Consider the following 20,156-nt stretch of genomic DNA (forward strand, 5'->3'; position numbering starts at 1 on the left):
TTCATGTTTGTACCCATATTCATACTAAAAATGCAACAGGGAATACCATGATTCATGTCTTTTGGTTCTGGTTCCCAAGGCATCATCCATATTGGGTTGTTGGCAGTCAGCAAACGCTTCTCTTCCTTTGATGAGTTCCAGCCGAGGATCCATTCAGAGAGATTTGCCAGACTGCCTCTGACCTCAAAGAAGAATTTCTCAGAAAGTAAAAACCACTGATGATTTTTCATGGTGAATAATGTCTTTTTGCTGCATCATATAGACAAGCCGCGGTCAGGCAGCGCGATTTAGAGACGATAACATTGTGTTACCAGGTCAGTAAGAACATTCTTCAGGATAAGATGACATGTTAGTGAAGACAAACGGCTGATCTATGGCTGGGAATGCAGGCGTCCATGTTAAAATAGTACCTGAACCCCTGCTGGAAGTGTCTGGAGGAATGGTGTTGTTGCTGAACTGTAACTGAAGGTTTATTGAACAGAATAGGGATTTCCCTGGTACAATAAGCATTGAGGCAATAGAACCAGCAATACAGTATAAGTATAGGTCTGTATTAAGTATTCCCACACCCAACAAGGTTGGAGACGCACAGTGCTTTAGATCCACCTACAGTAGAAGTCTAAGAAATAGGGGTATCTCATGGGGGATTACTCATTCCACTACCTCTGCAGGAATGACTTGTTCACAAGCCCTGACTATATTACACCCCTGGGATGTTTTATCCCCGCACTATGGCTCCCATAAGGGTTAGTTACCTGAAAGCATGGTCTTGGACTCATGAACTGAAGCCTACCTTCACCTCAGACCCTCTGGCAGACCCACCTCCTGCGAGAGAGAAGCCCAGGAAAAGACAGAGACATGTGCCCCCATTATATAACCAATGAACAGAGACTGGTCACAAGATCCCTGGACCAAAGGGGAAACCTCCCTCCCACAGGGAATAGGTCCCCTACATGTTTTCTAGAATTTGCTGTCATTTTCTAACCACAGATGATTCCAAATATTATTCCTCAATGCTTAAGCTCAGATGATATTAAAGGGGAACTATTATGAAAATGTAAATTTAATATGAGTTTTATCACACTGAAATACTAAGTTTTTAAATACAATCAATTGAAAATTGTGCTGACCCATTTCCAAAATAATCAAGTTTATCTTCACTATCCCTCTCTCAGCATCTGTCTGTCTTAATTCTCTCTCATGCAGTATGATTTGGATTATCAGCTGGGTCTAATACAGCCTTTGGAGGGGGCTCCTTCTGCATAGAAGATGTATTAGGGCTCACTCACAGAAATCCTGTCTCTCTACATGCAGGATTTGTGCCAGAGCCATTTATTTTGTTAGATTTTGTTTGTGCTAGCGTCAGTTATTTGAGTGAGCTCTAATACATCCACTAGGAATGAGAGCCCCCACTTGCCATTTCACTTCTCTTTGGCCAAAGAAGGGCAGATTGGGTTTCACTCATACAAACACCCACGTGCTGAAATGGACAAAACCATGAGATTACAGTGGGGGTGTAGGTATATGGCCAAGAATGGAAATGGTGCAGATTATATCATCTGTATAGCAATACATGAACCCACTAGGGTTTGTTAGAAGTCTTGTTTCTCTTATGCTACCTAAAAAAGTGTTTATGTAGGAAAAGTAGTTCCCCTCCCACACACAGGCACCTTTTCATAACACTGGAAAAGTAAATATGAGAAAGAAAACATGGGCATTATATTTCAGACTATTTCTTTAAATTGGCCACTTCCCTCAAGTAGTAGGGGCTGTAGGCATAGTTCCCCTTTCCACCTCTATATGGGATCGTTCCCAGAATCGCTCTGTATGGGATCGTTCCCAGAATCGCTCTGTATGGGATCATTCCCAGAATCGCTCTGTATGGGATCATTCCCAGAATCGCTCTGTATGGGATCATTCCCAGAATCGCTCTATATGGGATCATTCCCAGAATCGCTCTGTATGGGATCATTCCCAGAATCGCTCTGTATGGGATCGTTCCCAGAATCGCTCTGTATGGGATCGTTCCCAGAATCGCTCTATATGGGATCATTCCCAGAATTGCTCTGTATGGGATCATTCCCAGAATTGCTCTGTATGGGATCATTCCCAGAATTGCTCTGTATGGGATCATTCCCAGAACTGCTCTGTATGGGATCATTCCCAGAATTGCTCTGTATGGGATCATTCCCAGAATTGCTCTGTATGGGATCATTCCCAGAACTGCTCTGTATGGGATCATTCCCAGAACTGCTCTGTATGGGATAATTCCCAGAACTGCTCTGTATGGGATCATTCCCAGAACTGCTCTGTATGGGATCATTCCCAGAATCGCTCTGTATGGGATCATTCCCAGAACTGCTCTGTATGGGATCATTCCCAGAATCGCTCTGTATGGGATCATTCCCAGAATCGCTCTTTATGGGATCATTCCCAGAATCGCTCTGTATGGGATCATTCCCAGAATCGCTCTATATGGGATCATTCCCAGAATTGATCTATATGGGATCATTCCCAGAATTGCTCTATATGGGATCCTTACCAGAATCGCTCTATATGTGATCATTCCCAGAATTGCTCTATATGGGATCATTCCCAGAATTGCTCTATATGGGATCATCCCAGAATTGGTTAGCGCACACCACACTGGACATATAACTTATTTAATGTGTTACATGAAGCTCCTGATAACCGTTGGTTGTGGTTTTGTTTGACCAGTTAAAATATTTGCTTCAGAAAAAAAGAGATAACTACCTGCCAGCTCTCAGTGTTCTCTTAATAATCACAGCAGCAGAACTCATAGACATGGGGGGGGGGGGGGGGGGGGGGGGTGTTACATGATGCCCAATGCTTGCAGATAGGTAGCACTTTCTAGAACATCATCTTGGTGCTGAATTCCTAGGAACAAAATCTTGTTCAAAATGTGTTCTTGGTTATGTATGGCATTTGTACCCAGAGCCTATAGGAAGCAGTGCCAGCAGATGCTGGTGTAGTTGGGGCAAAGAGTAGATCCCCAACAAATTCATATTTTAATAGGTCTTTGAGTAACTTATTATCCTCCTGAAGGTATGGGATCCATTAATAGATTTCTTATCTGCACTTGAGGACAAGACGGTGCCATCTATTGCAACCTCTACTTGAGGTTCTCTGTTTGATCAGCAAAGAGTAGATCCCCAATGAATTCATATTTTTATAGGTCTTTGAGTAACTTCTTATCCTCCTCAAGGTATGGGATCCATTAATAGATTTCTTATCTGCACTTGAGGACAAGACGGTGCCATCTCTTGCAACCTCTAGTTGAGGTTCTTTATTTGACCATGCCAGTGCTGCAGTGATTTGGTGAATTACCAAAAATTTTAGAACTTTATGGCCTTCTGTGAGATGATATCATTAAGCCCTACAGTAGATCCACAAGCAATAGGCTGACATGGGAGGGAGCTGAGGGGCCCAAAGCAGGGGCTTGGTGTGCATATTGACGACCAGCAAAGGTGGGATTTGGGACATACGGCTTTGTTTGTTCTTATAGATACTCCGGTAAGTGCAGTTTGATGGTCAGTAAGATTTGTGTTGAACTTTCATTTCCTGCCCTAGATATTCTTAGAACAGCTGATAAACAAATATTATATAATATATCTGCCATTTTGTTGTCAGGTAGACATGCCATGCCCAATCAGTGGACGGCAAAGGAGCTCGTGAACCAAAATAGTCCAAAAACCATTGATTCACCTTCATTTAACGGGCCATTATTCACAATTGTAGACAAATGCTGAGTTTTGTTGCTTGCTGAATAATAGCGGGGGAAAATTAATGAAACCTTGTATTTTGGGAATTTTGAGTCATTTGAGTCATATCTCAGTGTTTTTCAGTTTGAATGAAAGGTGTTTATGAGTTGCTTTTAGCAGAGCTGCAGGGCAGCACGACCTCGAAGTCTTGGCTGGAATAAGTGCCGTTACATCATTTCTTCATTGGGGCGGAGGGAGGAATGCAAAGGCCAGATTGTGGCGAAACTTCTAACTGAGAAATATATCCTGGTCTCTTGGCAAAGCTACACCCTCTGCACCATTACAGCCCCAATTGTTTTAGATGGGGGTTAAGAAAAGACATGCGTACATCAGGCTCAGCCTGTACAGACTTCTCCATCATGGTTTAGTGCACGGCTAATAGAACCTGATAGCACACTAGCCACCAATGGGGAATGCTTTTTTTCCCCAAAAGGCTGCTGGGTAATTCCCCCAGATCAGATGTTACTTGGTATGGGGTCGTATACATTGTCCCTATACTCAAGCTCTGGCTGGGCTCAGCATGTCGTTTTGAGAATGTAGTGATGGGAATGTGCAAGGCATGAATGCAGTTTGGGGTGTTTTTTTTATTCCCTAGATTTACTTGACCTTTAAATGGTAATTAATAATTATACAAGTTTCTGCAAACGTGTGCTGTTTGAACCTGATTTCGGGAACTATGTATCCATATTCATTTCTGCTGACGACCCAGAGAGCCGACTTACAGAGTATCTGCTCCTATTTATTCTTTCAACTTGTATCGGGTTTATAATGTGGCAGAGATAGCTCGGAAAGCTAAACATGTTCAGGGACATTTTATCTGCCTCTTGGAGCTGGAAATGGGTCTCTCACTAAGGGCTCTGGCACACGGGGAGAATTACCATCCCACCGGTGAAAATGTAAGTCGCGGTTGGATGGCACACGCTGCGCAGGCGATTTCGGCAGATCGCTGAAAATGCCTCGCGAGGTGACTAATCTCCCCGTGTGCCAGAGCCCTAACTGTTCTATTTCAAACAAAAAGGTTACATCCTTCTGCAGTGTCCGACTTGTGGCTCACAAGCTGTCGGGGATAAGGGGGGTGCTGGGAGTTGTAGCACAACAGCAGCTTGAGGGTTGCAGCTTGGAGTTATAGAATAACATAGTATTTTAGGTCCACCAGATTTAAAGCTGTCTATCTGCTCATCTGGTAATTGATCCAGAAAAAGGCAGAACAACCATCCAGCAGCGGATTTCTACTGGGGATGTCCTGACGCCGCCCCCATTTAGCGCCCCCCGCACGTGCGCGCGAACGCACAGGCACAAGCGTGTTAGTTAAAACTCCCATATTAGCTTTTCCCTGTTAGGAGAAAACCGCACCAGCCCAGGGTACCTGTAGCGAGCATTTCCTTCTGGGGTAAAAGGTAAGCAATTAAAATCACTTGGGGGTGCCTAACATTTTGGCACCCCCAAATGACTTAGCCTTTCCTTGTCCTTTAAGTACCCATGGGTAAATTCCATCAGTCCCAGTCCCTTGTTCACATTAATTTGTTTAAATATGTTTGTACCTTATCTTGTGTCACTGACCACTGCAGAGTGGCTCCTGAAATTCATTAATTCCTTTATAGTGTACACATTTCATTTTCAAAGTTCCCTGCACCCTTAATATACAGGTATGGGACCTGTTATCCAGAATACTCGGGACCTGGGGTTTTCCATATAAGGGATCTTTCCATAATTTGGATCTGCATGACTTAAGTCTGCTAAAAATCATTCAAATATTGAATAAATTCAATAAGCTTGTTTTTGCCTCCAATAAGGATTAATTATAACTTAGTTGGGATCAAGTACAGGTACTGTTTTATTATTACAGAGAAAAGGGAATCATTTAACCATGAAATAAACCCAATAGGGCTGTTCTGCCCCCAATAAGGGGTAATTATATCTTAGTTGGGATCAAGTACAGGTACTGTTTTATTATTACAGAGAAAAGGGAATCATTTAACCATTAAATAAACCCAATAGGGCTGTTCTGCCCCCAATAAGGGGTAATTATATCTTAGTTGGGATCAAGTACAGGTACTGTTTTATTATTACAGAGAAAAGGGAATAATTTAACCATGAAATAAACCCAATAGGACTGTTCTGCCCCAATAAGGGGTAATTATATCTTAGTTGGGATCAAGTACAGGTACTGTTTTATTATTACAGAGAAAAGGGAATCATTTAACCATTAAATAAACCCAATAGGGCTGTTCTGCCCCAATAAGGGGTAATTATATCTTAGTTGGGATCAAGTACAGGTACTGTTTTATTATTACAGAGAAAAGGGAATAATTTAACCATGAAATAAACCCAATAGGACTGTTCTGCCCCAATAAGGGGTAATTATATCTTAGTTGGGATCAAGTACAGGTACTGTTTTATTATTACAGAGAAAAGGGAATCATTTAACCATGAAATAAACCCAATAGGGCTGTTCTGCCCCCAATAAGGGGTAATTATATCTTAGTTGGGATCAAGTACAGGTACTGTTTTATTATTACAGAGAAAAGGGAATCATTTAACCATGAAATAAACCCAATAGGGCTGTTCTGCCCCCAATAAGGGGTAATTATATCTTAGTTGGGATCAAGTACAGGTACTGTTTTATTATTACAGAGAAAAGGGAATCATTTAACCATGAAATAAACCCAATAGGGCTGTTCTGCCCCCAATAAGGGGTAATTATATCTTAGTTGGGATCAAGTACAGGTACTGTTTTATTATTACAGAGAAAAGGGAATCATTTAACATTAAATAAACCCAATAGGGCTGTTCTGCCCCCAATAAGGGGTAATTATATCTTAGTTGGGATCAAGTACAGGTATTGTCTTTCCTTGAGGGAATAAATTGCAAACTATAATTTAATATTTTAAATGACAATAATTAATGTTCAGCGATTTAGGCTGTAAATACCATACCACCTGCACTCTAGTGCCCCCATGCCCAATGTGGATAGCAGTGTCTCCCTCCATTTTATTTTTTGACTAGAAATCCATTTTTCCAACAAGTATTTCAGATATTTTATTCAACACTTCTGTAACCATCTCACAAACTTTCACATTTCATTTAATTTCTTGCTGTCGAGATAAAATCTATGATTAACTTCCAAGTCCTGCCCAACGGAGCGCTAAGCCTGACACAGAATTGTAATAGTGCTTTATTTGCATTGAGACATCTCTGCCAGACAAGGAGATTGTGTTTTTTTGTGAGAAGGATGGAAAACATAAGAGAAGAGAATGTAATTATCTAGAAATAATTCATTAATCACAGCAAGACAACATATTCATAATAACAGCTAGAAAACCTACAAGGAACAGCACAATAAAAGCTTAATGGTGTGGGTAGTGGCATGTTTCATTCATTGCAGTTTTCTGTGCTGGTTTATAAAGTTTGTTTTTATCAATGTTCCCCAAAACCCCAACCCTAAAGGTCCCCATACCACCTACAGGTGGGTGATATCGGGGAACATGTAGGCCAAACGATCGAATTATATTGGCGGCAGTGGGGCAGTTGGTACAGGGACCGCATCAACAAGCCGATGCGGTACCCAATCCAACTAGATTTTTAAACCTGCCTGATCGAGATCTGGCCAATTTCAGGCTAGATGTTGGTCAGGCAGTTCCGTCGGCAGTCCCTATACACGGGCCGATTGGCTGCCAAATCAGTCTAATGGACCCATATCAGCAGCTAGAATCAGCCCGTGTATGGGCACCTTTAGAATGTATGTATGTATGTATATCTTTATTTATAAAGCGCTATGCAGTGCTGTACAGTAGAATACATTAATACAAACGGGGTTATTAAGATAATAGATAAATACAATAATAAAGTATAGCAATAAACACAAATAAATAAAAGATACAGTTGCAATAAGATAAGAGTCAAAGACACAGGAGGATGGAGGTCCCTTCCCCGTAGAGCTTACAATCTATATCATCAAATGGTTCCAAAAATCCATCAGAATACAGGCATCCGTCGCTTTATCTCAGGTCTTATTATGTACTCCTTCCCACCTGTGTTACTTGCCATTAGGTGCCAATGAGTGACAGCAGAATGTACTGCCTCAGCCATACTAGTTTGTAGGCAAAGGTTACAAATGGATTACATGTGAGTGGGAGGAGCCAGGAACTATTATTGTTAGTAGGGTCATTTTCTGCTTTGATTTTTAATGGAAAAGTGCCGGAAAAGTTAATACACTGCTTTCCTTTGTGCCATACTGTATGTGTACTAATAATATATATTATGTGTTAGAAGGGTTATTGCCACTCTGCTATTTTCACCCTACAGACCTACCAAAATAAGGGTTGGCGGCACTAAACAAGTGTTGTGGGACATTGTCAAATACGGTATATTAAAGGGGATGTAGTCTGAATTTGAATTTCTTTTTTGTAATTCATCTTTATTATTTAAAATGAATAGTTTTGAAGCTACAGACCAGGATCAGCGCTGCTAAAACTCTCTCTCCTCTGCTCTCTCCTCTCTCTTTGGAAGGGATTGCTGACACCAACTTGCATTCTGTCCAAACAGGAAGTTAACGCTAAAAGAAATGCAAATGAAGCAGGAGAGGGAAGACACGCTCAGAACCAGTCCGGTGTGAATTTTTTTATTTTATTTTGCTGCCTCCCAAGTCCAGCTCTGAGAAATCCCCTAAGGAGAGCAGATCTGCGAGAGTTTTAGTAGTGCTGATCCTGGACTGTAGCTTCAAAACAAAATGGTTTAAAGGAGAAGGAAAGGCTAGTAAAGAGTTAATCTCAAGCTACAGGCATACCTTCAGTTGTCTCAATAGTGCCCTTAAGTCTCCCCATATTTCACCTGTTCAGATGATCAGAAGCCAAACAGGAAGAAAAAACGCTGAGCTGTGTAAAGAAAGTTCCCATAATGCCTCACTCCTGCACTGAGACCCAGACCAAGTGAACATGCTCAGTTAGTTAGACTATGAGTCAGCTTCCTACTGATTGGCTCAGATCCACATTCCTAACGGGGGAGAGTAAATTCTTAGCATTCTTGAGGGAGGGGGGAGCAGGAGAGAGGAGAGAGCTGCATGTCTCTGGCACAGGAAAACAGACACAAGAAATCTTTTGATAGAGAACTCAGTGCAGCGTTTCTGTGAGTGCTTATGGCTGTATTTACATAGACCTTTCTGATAAAGTTTACTTAGTTTTTACCTTTCTTTCTCCTTTAAAAAATAAAGATGATTTACAACAATGCTTTATCTGACAGGGGCGGTTCAAATTCAGACTATTGTCTGAAGGTAAAAATCCCCTTTAAGGTATTGGACAGGATTAAATATATACTTTCATGCCCATGGAACTGTAAACAGCCAGCAGGTGAGCGAATGAGGGGAGTGGGGGTGACTGGATGTATGTGGTGTATAGAGCCTTATCATTTCTACAGAAATTAGCCAGATGCTTTTCAAATAATGGGGCTCATATATCAACACTGGGCAAATTTGCCCATGGGCAGTAACCCATAGCAACAAATCAGCAGTTGGCTTTTTTCAGCTAGCTGCATGTAGAACAATGAATGCAACAATTTCATTGGTTGCCATTGGTTACTGCCCAAGGGCAAATTTGCCCAATGTTGATAAATGACCCCCAATGTATTTTTCTTAACACTTTGCTTAATGGTGTTTAACAATCACACACACACACCCCCCTAACTGCAGAGCAAAATGCAATTTAATTGATTTAGCAAAATGGAGGTGATGTAACCTCTGCATTAGTATCTGTAAGCCATGGTTTCACTGACATAGTAAGGGAATGGGAAATCTCAAATCTTCTTGCCAATAAATAAATAACAACCATCATTTCTTTTCCCCTCTTTTAGGGCGAAAATTTAAAAAGTTTGGGCGCATCAAAACGGGGCGAGAAATCGATGCGCTTGTCCTTCCGTCGCCACCAACTCTCTTCGTGGAATGTCAGCAGATTCTAACCAGGAGAATATCCAACAGTTCCGCTCAGGAAATCCAGTTCACCCCAGAGCTGCTCCAAATCCTGCAGAGTATTGAGCCGGAGGTCGTGTACGCCGGTTACGATAACACGCAGCCCGAGACCCCAAGTGCGTTGCTGAGTAGCCTCAATCAGCTCTGCGAAAGGCAACTCGTCTGTGTAGTGAAATGGTCTAAGTCCCTTCCTGGTAAGCAGACGGTTTCACCTTCATATTTCATATTTTAATACCTTTCTACACAGGCGTGTATGTTTCTGCTCTAATGTTGGACTAGGTAGGTCCTCTGCTCCCAGCCTTCCAGACATCGTGCATCAAACCCCCAGCAATAGAGCCGCACTCTTAGCCAATGTCCAATCGAAAAATATATACTGTATAGGGGGGAGCACAAGACAAAATGCTAAATTTCTACAAAAAAAGTGCTACTGATCTCTATGTAGGAAAGGTCCAGACTTCTAATGGATTCTGTTTCTGCTTCCAGGGTTTAGAAATTTACACATTGACGACCAGATTACCCTTTTGCAATATTCCTGGATGAGCCTGATGGTGTTTGCCATGGGATGGAGGTCATATCAACATGTCAGTGGCCAAATGCTGTATTTTGCACCAGATTTAATATTAAATGAGTAAGTACACTGACTGTACATTTTCCTATTGTCCTATGAGCTCACGGACTCTATGGGGCACATTTACTAACCCACGAATCCGAATCTGAATTGGAAAAATTCCGATTGGAAAACAAACATTTTGCGACTTTTTCGTATTTTTTGCGATTTTTTCCCATACCTGTAGCAGAATGAAATCATCAAACCTGCCATTCCTGCCTTTGTGCCTAGGGATGTGCTGAATCCAGGCTTTAAATTGGGGTTTGGTTCAGTTCCAGCACTCAGTGTAGAATTTTCATTGGCTGAATCCTTAGGGGGCAAATGTATTAAAATCTGAATTCAAGATTTATCAGTTGAAAAAATATAAAATAAATCAGCCTTCCTGTGTCTCGCCAAACTGAGTCTGAACCCTTAAAGAGCTATATAAATATTACATTTGGGATCATGGAGGCAAATTGACAATTCAAACGTAATTCTGTGCCAACCCAAATGTCATTTTACATTCAGTTTGCTTCATTGTGTACAATTTTATATTTGGCATTACATCTCTGTTAATGTGTGTGACAACAAAACGTGAGAAAGTTAACCAATCAGGGTGCAATAAGGGGCCCGTGTCGGTGGGCTGGATTAAAAAGGCCAGCGGGCTGGATGTGGCCGCAGGCCATAGTTTGCCCACCCCTGAACTATTAGGAGCTAAGTGTTAAAGAGACAAGAGGGTGGGGGTCCCTGCCCCATTGAGCTTGCAATCTAAGTGGATGTATAACTTACAGATACCAATAGGAGGACAGTATATGCTGCAGTTAACAGGGTTGACCATACTGAGTCAGATGTTAATAATACTACAGACTTAGGGGGGAGAGATGGGAGTTAGGCAGCAATATTTAATACAGACTGTAGGTGGGAGAGATAGGAGTTAGGGGCAGGTTAGTAGCAGGTTGCAGTAGTCTAGTTGGGATAGGATGAGAGCATGCATGAGCATCTTGGCTTTTGCTTTAAAAAAAAAGGGACATATGCTGGCAATATTGCTTAGAAAGAAACAACTGGTTTTGACAGTGGAGTAAATATGGTTGGAGAAGGACAGAGAGAAGTTAAAGATTATCCTGAGTAGACAGGGTTAATCACCATCAGGTGACATTTTTATTTTTGTAAATTTATATTTGCAACTTAGGTTTTAGGATTTGCTTGGGTGTTTGTCCAAAACCTTTAAGGAGAATTTGGTATAAATCAGAATCCACACATACTGGATCCCATGCATCCCTCTATGTGCCTGTCTTTCTATAGTCAGAACTCGGTGCCGATCCAACAACACTTACATCTGTGACTCTGGCACCTTAATATCATTGTCTACGAAAACTTATCCCAGTGACAGTCCAGGAACATTGTTCTCCCCAGTTCTCTATTAATACTCTATTTTAGGCGCAGAATTGTTAAGTGGAACGATATTCAAAGCTTTACAAAAAACCCAAACGCATCCCATGGTCTGTACCACAGTATCGGGTTTGCACTCAGGTGCTGCCAGCTCGTAAATACTCCAGGACCTAAGTGCCGGCGTACAGAATAATACCATATCAGGGCTTTTTTTCTGCAATAAAATGCAGCTATTTTTACAACAGTAACAATCTTCAGGTCAACATGACCATGGTTAACAGAAAATAATACTGAAATATGAGTTGCCCTTGAACACAATTACATCTTGTAACTCTAACCATGTGCTCGTAAAAGTTTCCCCACTTTCGCAGAAATGATGCTGTATAACTGGGAAACGTTTCTGCTCATGGAAAGGGCAGATAAACTATAATTATTGGGACCAAAAGTGACAAAGCCGCACTCTTCAGCTATCCAGAACTCTAAAGTCACATGACATTAAAGAAAATATAAACCTTCAAAACAAATTAGTGTGGAATTGCCAATTTTGTTTAAGCACTACAGGTATAGGACCTATTATCCAGAATGCTCGGGACCAAGGGTATTCCGGATAAGGGGTCTTTCTGTAATTTGGATCTCCATACCTTAAGTCTACTAAAAAATCAATAAAATATTAATTAAACCCAACAGGATTGTTTTGCATTCAATAAGGATTAATTATATCTTAATTGGGATCAAGTACAGGTACTGTTTTATTATTACAGAGAAAAGGGAATCATTTAACCATTAAATAAACCCAATAGGGCTGTTCTGCCCCCAATAAGGGGTAATTATATCTTAGTTGGGATCAAGTACAGGTACTGTTTTATTATTACAGAGAAAAGGGAATCATTTAAACATGAAATAAACCCAATAGGGCTGTTCTGCCCCCAATAAGGGGTAATTATATCTTAGTTGGGATCAAGTACAGGTACTGTTTTATTATTACAGAGAAAAGGGAATCATTTAACCATGAAATAAACCCAATAGGGCTGTTCTGCCCCCAATAAGGGGTAATTATATCTTAGTTGGGATCAATTACAGGTACTGTTTTCTTACTACAGAGAAAAAGGAAATCAGTTTTAAAATTCTGAATTATTTGATTAAAATGGAGTCTATGGGAGACAGGCTTTCCGTAATTCGGAGCTTTCTGGATAACGGGTTTCCGGATAAAGGGTCCGATACCTGTACTGCAATTATTTTGTCTAATTTTCAAGATATTAGCAGGTTAATTTAATGAATCTGAAACAGCGCCACCTGCTGTTCATTTGATCTGACTGCTTACAGCCAGTGCAAAACTGTAAAAATCAGCAGGTTGTGATGTAACTTGCTTAGAACTGACCAGAGAAATGTCTAATGACTTTTCTCTGCTCACTTACTTTATTTCTGAAGGTCCAGCTTGTCCTTTCACTGGCGCTAAGTCAGTCTGAAATCCAATTATAAGTGAACGTACAGGATACATACTGCTTTTGTACTTAGGGGTCCCTTAATGCACCAATGGATATAACAGAAATAAAGAAACAGCATTTCCTGACGCTTGAAGTTGTAGCTGAATTTCATCTTGAAGGCCCTGAGCTTGTTGACCTTCCTGAAGGGGATGTGTAGGGGTTTCATGTTGTTCTGTTGTGTCCTGTAGACAAAGAATGAAAGATTCCTCGTTCTATACCCTTTGCCTCTCCATGTGGCAGCTGCCCCAAGAGTTCATGAAACTACAAGTTACCCACGAGGAGTTCCTGTGCATGAAGGCTTTGCTGCTGCTCAACACAAGTAAGTGAGAAACATTTGGGGGAAAAATGAAGCCAAAAATGGAAGAGCGCCATGACATTGGCAGTTTACTATAAGACAGGTACAAGTTTTGGCGACTTCTTCACAATAAACATTTTGTTCAAATTGGCAAAAACTTTTCACCAGAGCAGGAAAATGAATTTTCGCTAAGAGAAATATCTCCAGGTTCAGGCGGCTGTGTGATCCCACAAGCACATTCCGCTATTCTCACACTTCCGCAGTGATATTGTCACACCCCAAAAGCTACAGGAGCTACTTTGTCTTAATGTGCTATATATATTGTATATATATTGCAGACAACCCTTTTGTCTTTTGTATGATTTTTATGGTAACAGCCTCATTGCATTCCCACGCTATCGTTTAAAATGTAGTGGTTGAGCACAACTTTCCCTTTTTTGCTATGGTTTATCCAGGAGCAGTGGCCAGCTCCATGTTATAGCTCCCACCCTTCCCAGCTACAGTCAGGTGATTCCAGTGGTGGCCAACAAAAAGGCAGCCATTTGAGGGTTTTAACTTTGAAAGTAAGCAAGTCCCTGTATACAATGTATAATGAATCTGTAGAATTCTTAACAAATCAGATAAAAGTGAGTGTAGGACTGGCCAGGCCGGGGATGAGTGAGTGTAGGACTGGCCAGACTGGGGGCGAGTGAGTGTAGGACTGGCCAGACCGGGGGTGAGTGAGTGTTGGACTGGCCAGACTGGGGGTGAGTGAGTGTAGGACTGGCCAGACCGGGGGTAAGTGAGTGTAGGACTGGCAAGACTGGGGGTGAGTGAGTATAGGACTAGCCAGACTGGGGGGTAAAGTGAGTGTAGGACTGGCCAGACCGGGGGTGAGTGAGTGTAGAACTGGCCAGACCGGGGGTGAGTGAGTGTAGGACTGGCCAGACCGGGGGTGAGTGAGTGTAGGACTGGCCAGACTGGGGGTGAGTGAGTGTAGGACTGGCCAGACCGGGGGTGAGTGAGTGTAGGACTGGCAAGACTGGGGGTGAGTGAGTATAGGACTAGCCAGACCGGGGGGTGAGTGAGTGTAGGACTGGCCAGACCGGGGGTGAGTGAGTGTAGAACTGGCAAGACTGGGGGTGAGTGAGTGTAGAACTGGCAAGACTGGGGGTGAGTGAGTGTAGGACTGGCCCGACCAGGGGTGAGTGTAGGACAGGCCAGACCGGGGGTGAGTGTAGGACTGGCCAGACCGGGGGTGAGTGAGTGTAGGACTGGCCAGACCGGGGGTGAGTGAGTGTAGGACTGGCCAGACTGTGAGTGTAGGACTTAGGATTGGCCAGACTGGGGGTGAGTGAGTGTAGGACTGGCCAGACTGTGAGTGTAGGACTTAGGATTGGCCAGACTGGGGGTGAGAGAGTGCAGTTATAACTCAGGAAACATCACATTCTCTGGCTCTGTGTGGTTAGATGGAAGTGGGAAATAACTGAGCAGGAAGTTTGGAAAAGCCAATGGAATGTAATTTTTGTTTACAATCTGTTGAACACTTGGCAGAGGAAATATCTGTGATGGGTTCAACAAATGGCTATATACATGTCAAAATCATTTCTCACGAGAAAATCCAATAAAATGATTTCTTCTTCAGACCCCTTCACTTGAGCCAAATCCTCGCTGAAAGAAACAAAGCACTTAAGTGATCTGACCTCCTGCTTATTTTTCAAGTTGTTGCAGGACCCATACAATGTATGCCATTAGAATACGGCACTGACCTTGCCCAAGGCAATTACTTCTTACTGACGTGCTTAGTGCGCACTGGAGCCAGTTGTTTGAGGTTGCAGGCGGAACTGAGTCGTTTATAATTCAAATAACCAACTATTTCATTACATCAACTCCTTGGATCAGTGAAAGGCATTCTTCTGTATTGGTAGAAATAGTTTTGGTCCAGAAGTATCATCAGTATTGGAGTTCATACCAAAGGGGTCTGAATCTTGGGTTACTTTTATTGAGCCAAAACCAAGGGGTCCAATTCCCTTACTTGTTTTTGGAGAGGGAATTTCAAGTCCACCTTTGAGGTCTAACATTTGTACAGTGTCCCTCCTTGCACATAATAAGGATGCACATAATTGACCTTGAAGTGGTGCTTTCAGTAGAATAAGTAAGAACATGCCCCCCTGATCCCACCCTAACTGACTGCCCCCCAGAAAATGCTCCAGGCCACCTAAAAGTTGCAGCCTAGCAGTCTGAGAAACCACTGACTTAAAGTGATATTGGCCATAAAACATCTGAAATGGGTAGAAGTATTCTCACCAGTAGAGAGACAATATAGTGAAATAGATTTCTCCAGGGGAGACATTTCAGGGAAGTAAATAACCCCTTTCCAAACTCCCTTTACTTAGGGGGAAGTATAGGGACCACACTTGGTGGAGCAGATGCTGTTCTTGCCAAGGCATGTCTAATTCACAACTGTGAGTGTATTATGACAAAAACTGCTTCTCTAGGGTTGGTCACCTTAGGGCTCGAATCTTGACACCGGGGCCTTCTGCTCCAGGCTTCCCAGCATTTGCACCCTTGGTACGAGGTAAAGTCCTAAGAGGAAAGGCCATGTTCTCTTTCCCACATATAAACTATGGATAAGAACTGGTGCCACTACCTCTTGCCAATGACAGAATAATATATTTATAGTAAGCTCTGTTCCTGGCAAGCATTAGGGAGCTGCCCAAAACTCCTGGGTATTTGACTCACAAACACAAAAGCACAGATAGAAATATTATCATTACACAACTAGGGAACAAATAGACCAGCGCACTGGGTTAAACAAGCCTTGCAAGCAAATTGCAGCCTAATAGCAAATCAGTAGTTTAGATGTTGCAGAGCGCTGCCCTATGGGGTGTTTCCGATAGATTTGGTTCCCCAACATATTATAATACATACAGCAAAGACTACATTTATGGGAATTTTAGAACTGACCACATATTTAGCTCACATGTTCTTCTCTTCAAACTATAAATCTTTTTTTTTTTTATTTTCAGTTCCTTTGGAAGGCCTCAAAAGTCAGACTCATTTTGATGATATGAGGTCAAACTACATAAGAGAGCTGGCCAAGGCTATTGGCTTAAGGCACAAGGGTGTGATTGCCAGCTCCCAGCGTTTCTATCAACTAACCAAACTCATGGACTCCATGCATGAAGTAAGTCTAATCTGTCTTTTCCAATCATTCATTCCTGAATTAAGTGATGAGCGCTTCCATTCTTTTTAAATGATTGCTTTTTATGTCAGTGTTTCATAAATGAAGCACAATGATTTCAATAACCCCATACTCCTAACCAGCTTTGATTAAAGAGAGCTGTAAAGTTTAAAATAAAACATATTTTTATTACCAAAGGGCACATGATTATAAAGTGGTAGAGACTGAAGAGACAAGTTCAACCCAAATAAGGCTGCCAATAAGCTGCCAATTTGGGACCACATGACTGAAGACTAGTTAGAGGTGTTATACCCTATGTATAGGTGCTCTAAAGACACAAGGTGCTGTAGCATTTGAGCACCAGGTGAGGAACCCACAAGTGTAGGGAACCAGGTACATGATCGCAGGTAGAAGACATTCCCTGAAGGCAACTAAAGAGGTGCCCTGTAATGGCTGTTATTGGAAATGGGCCCTAAGTGCTTCTTACATATAACTATTGCAGAGCATAAGGAGTCAGCCTACAAGCTCTGTAGGAACCATTTGAGTTCTTTGTATCCATACTTACCATGCCTGATGTTTGTTTGGTCCCACCAGCTTGTAAAGCAGCTCCACCTGTATTGTCTCAACACCTTCCTGCAGTCTCGATCGCTTAGTGTGGAATTTCCTGAAATGATGTCGGAAGTGATCTCTGCCCAGTTACCCAAAATCCTAGCGGGGATGGTAAAACCACTTATATTTCACAAAAAGTGAATGTCATATCTCTTTCATCACCCTTAAAATAATTTAATTTATATGTTACTTGTAATAAAGATGATCTAATGGACATTTCTATTTGTTTGGGTGCAACCTGCATGCAAGAAAGCATTTGATTTCTTACCACTTACAGTTGCTTCGGTTCTCCATTTTGCTTAGCAGGAGATTTTTTCTTTTTGTCTGAGGAATGTCTGAACCACAGACCAATGCAGTGTGCTTCTTCAATTTGTGGACTGTTGGCATCAAAAATCTTTAAGCTAAAATGTTGGAGTTTGAGAAGATGGAAGTCCGTTCTTAGTACAGCTGAACTTCAGCACACCACATTCCATTGTTCATCAAACCCAGGCTGCTCCACCCCAATTTTAGAACTACAGACATTGATGGGAAGAGCACATGGACTTCTGTTGTGTGGGCTACTTACTAAGACAGAAGTGTAGCACAGTCTACAAAGTTTTTCCATTTGCTGACCCACACAGTTGCCCTGTAGCACACCATTTACTTCACACGCTCATCAAATTCACCCCAATATTAGAACTACAGATACTGAAGATAAGCAAACATGGACCTCTTTTGTGGACTGCTGTCATCTAGCATCTCTACACTACACTGTAAGTGTTTGAAGAGAAGGAACTACTCACTAAGCATAGTGGGCCTTTATCACACCATTTACGTCTCATGTTGGTGCTTCTCAAAACTAGGTTGATATTAGACATTAAAGAAAAGGGCACATGAAGTGGTAGAAGTCCATGTACTTTTCTCTTTAGTGTGTGGAATATTGGAACTATAGAACAATGCTTGTGGGCCATAAATTTGTGGGCTATTGTTATCCAAAATGTCTAAGATAAATTGTAAATGATTGAGGAGCAACCAAGGCTGCTCCATCCCACTTTTAGACATTAAAGGGAAGGGCACATGGAGCACTGTTATGTGGGTGATCGGTCGCATGAAATGAAGTCCTTTTGACTTTTCTTCAGTATCTGTAACATCACGTTGAAAAACATAATTCCTTACCTGAAGAACATCTTCTAAAGTTTGCTTTTACCTGACCAGCCTCCCTACACAAAGCAGCTGAAGGTTGCGTTGAAAATACAAGATGTCAGACAAGATGTCAGACATATTAACATGCATAGGAATGGCAGTTTAAATGGTTTTGAATTCTCTAGTAGTTGCCTTGGCTTCATGTACTGTGGATGTATTATAGTAAATGACTTGTTCCTGCTGTTCCATATGTCATAGATACAATATGGCTGTCCTCACAGTTGTACATTAAATACAGATATTGTGCTTACAAACATATTGCCCTCCTAGAAAGCACTTCTTGCTCTAACGCATTGTTCCAGTTCCTTTTGCTGTGCAATTAAAATGATGCAGTTATTTTTTCCCATGTATTAATTAAATAACCATGTAAATAGGTCTGAAGGATTGATATGAAGAAAATTTTATTTTTCTGTACACGGTTTCTGAGAATATGAAATGTTTTTCCCAGTAAGTACTTTTTAAGTCGCTGTATGTTAAAAGAGTAAAATAAATGCCAGAATGATTATGTTTAGACTTTGTTTCATTAATACGGTCATTATTTTGACATTTCTTTACAAAAATCCCTCCAATAACTTAGTTAAATGGTCCCCACCTTTTGTCACAAAGGAAAGAACACCAAATGTAGTTTCTGCTATCTCTGCTACTTTTGGCACAATACATCACCATTTTGTATGTGGTGTAAGCCTATAGTTAAATGGAGGCGCTGTGTCCACCAGAAACTCTTGCACATTTGCCATACGTTGTTCTGGGTCATTAGCGATCACTAGATCCAATATGGTTCCTGGTTGGCTCCTCAACAACCTGTGACATAAAGTTGCCATGCAGCAAGTTTATAAACTTGTTCCCATTTACAGTCCTGGCAGTACTATGGCTCCAGTCAATGTCAGGATAATTACCCCCCATTATTATCACTTGCCCCAAACAGCTATCTCCCCGGCCACTGTAACAAATGACAGGGGTTGCCAGCTGTGCTCTAGGTTTTGTTCAAACTCTTTCAGCCAAATATTTATTTCTCTTGGCTTATTAGTACCTAATGTGCCTGCAGTCGGCTTCATACCTGGAGTCATTGCTGAAAGCTCGGCAATGTCCAAACAATACAAAGTGGAACAATCCTTCAATGTGCCGGTATTGTGTCTCTCAGGAATACAGTTCAGCTCATAAACAAACAGTTCAGCGTATCAGTGGAACCAAATCTGAAATATCTCAGATCCTAATTGCACATGAGCATTATATCCAAGACATATGTTTATTAAAAGGAGGTTAATGCCAATTACAGGCCACAAAGGTCTGGGCCTAGGACTGCAAATATAGGGCATCTTCACTGGAGTCTGGGTAAGAAATTTTGGCAGCCATTTAAATCTCCAGCCACCCAGTCCCCAGAGAAAGGGATCACGCTGGAACCGTGGCAGCACGAGGGACCAGCAGATTGGTAAGAGCCGGTGCAAGGGGGAGGGGGTGTGTGTGCCAGGGGGGGACAGAGTGTGCTAGCAGGGGGGAGGGGATGCTAGTGGCAGGGGGGTGTGAGAGGCAGGGAGGAGGGGGTGCTTGTGGCAGGGGGGAAAGAGGGAGGTGCTAACAACAGAAAGGCCTAGGGGCCCAAAAAGTTTAAATCTGGCCCTGGCCAGTTACACTTAAGCTCCTTTACATCCGAAGATAAGTCCTTGTATATAATAAAGACTGGGACGCACATTCATTAATTGTTTCATT

At 41.9% G+C, this 20,156-nt stretch overlaps 1 protein-coding gene across 1 annotated transcript in view; it reads left to right on the plus strand.

The window, feature by feature from the left end:
• The window catches only part of pgr (progesterone receptor), a 43,199-nt gene extending 24,239 nt beyond the window's left edge, over positions 1-18,960 (plus strand). The window contains exons 4-8 of the mRNA XM_002935571.5: positions 9,627-9,935; positions 10,225-10,369; positions 13,389-13,519; positions 16,504-16,661; positions 17,253-18,960. Coding sequence (XP_002935617.1) covers positions 9,627-9,935; positions 10,225-10,369; positions 13,389-13,519; positions 16,504-16,661; positions 17,253-17,408 — 899 coding nt within the window. The 3' untranslated portion in view covers positions 17,409-18,960. The remainder of the gene's footprint in view (positions 1-9,626; positions 9,936-10,224; positions 10,370-13,388; positions 13,520-16,503; positions 16,662-17,252) is intronic.
• The last annotated feature ends 1,196 nt before the right edge of the window (positions 18,961-20,156 follow it).

Source organism: Xenopus tropicalis, chromosome 2 (assembly GCF_000004195.4).
Source record: "Xenopus tropicalis strain Nigerian chromosome 2, UCB_Xtro_10.0, whole genome shotgun sequence".
NCBI lineage: Eukaryota > Metazoa > Chordata > Amphibia > Anura > Pipidae > Xenopus > Xenopus tropicalis.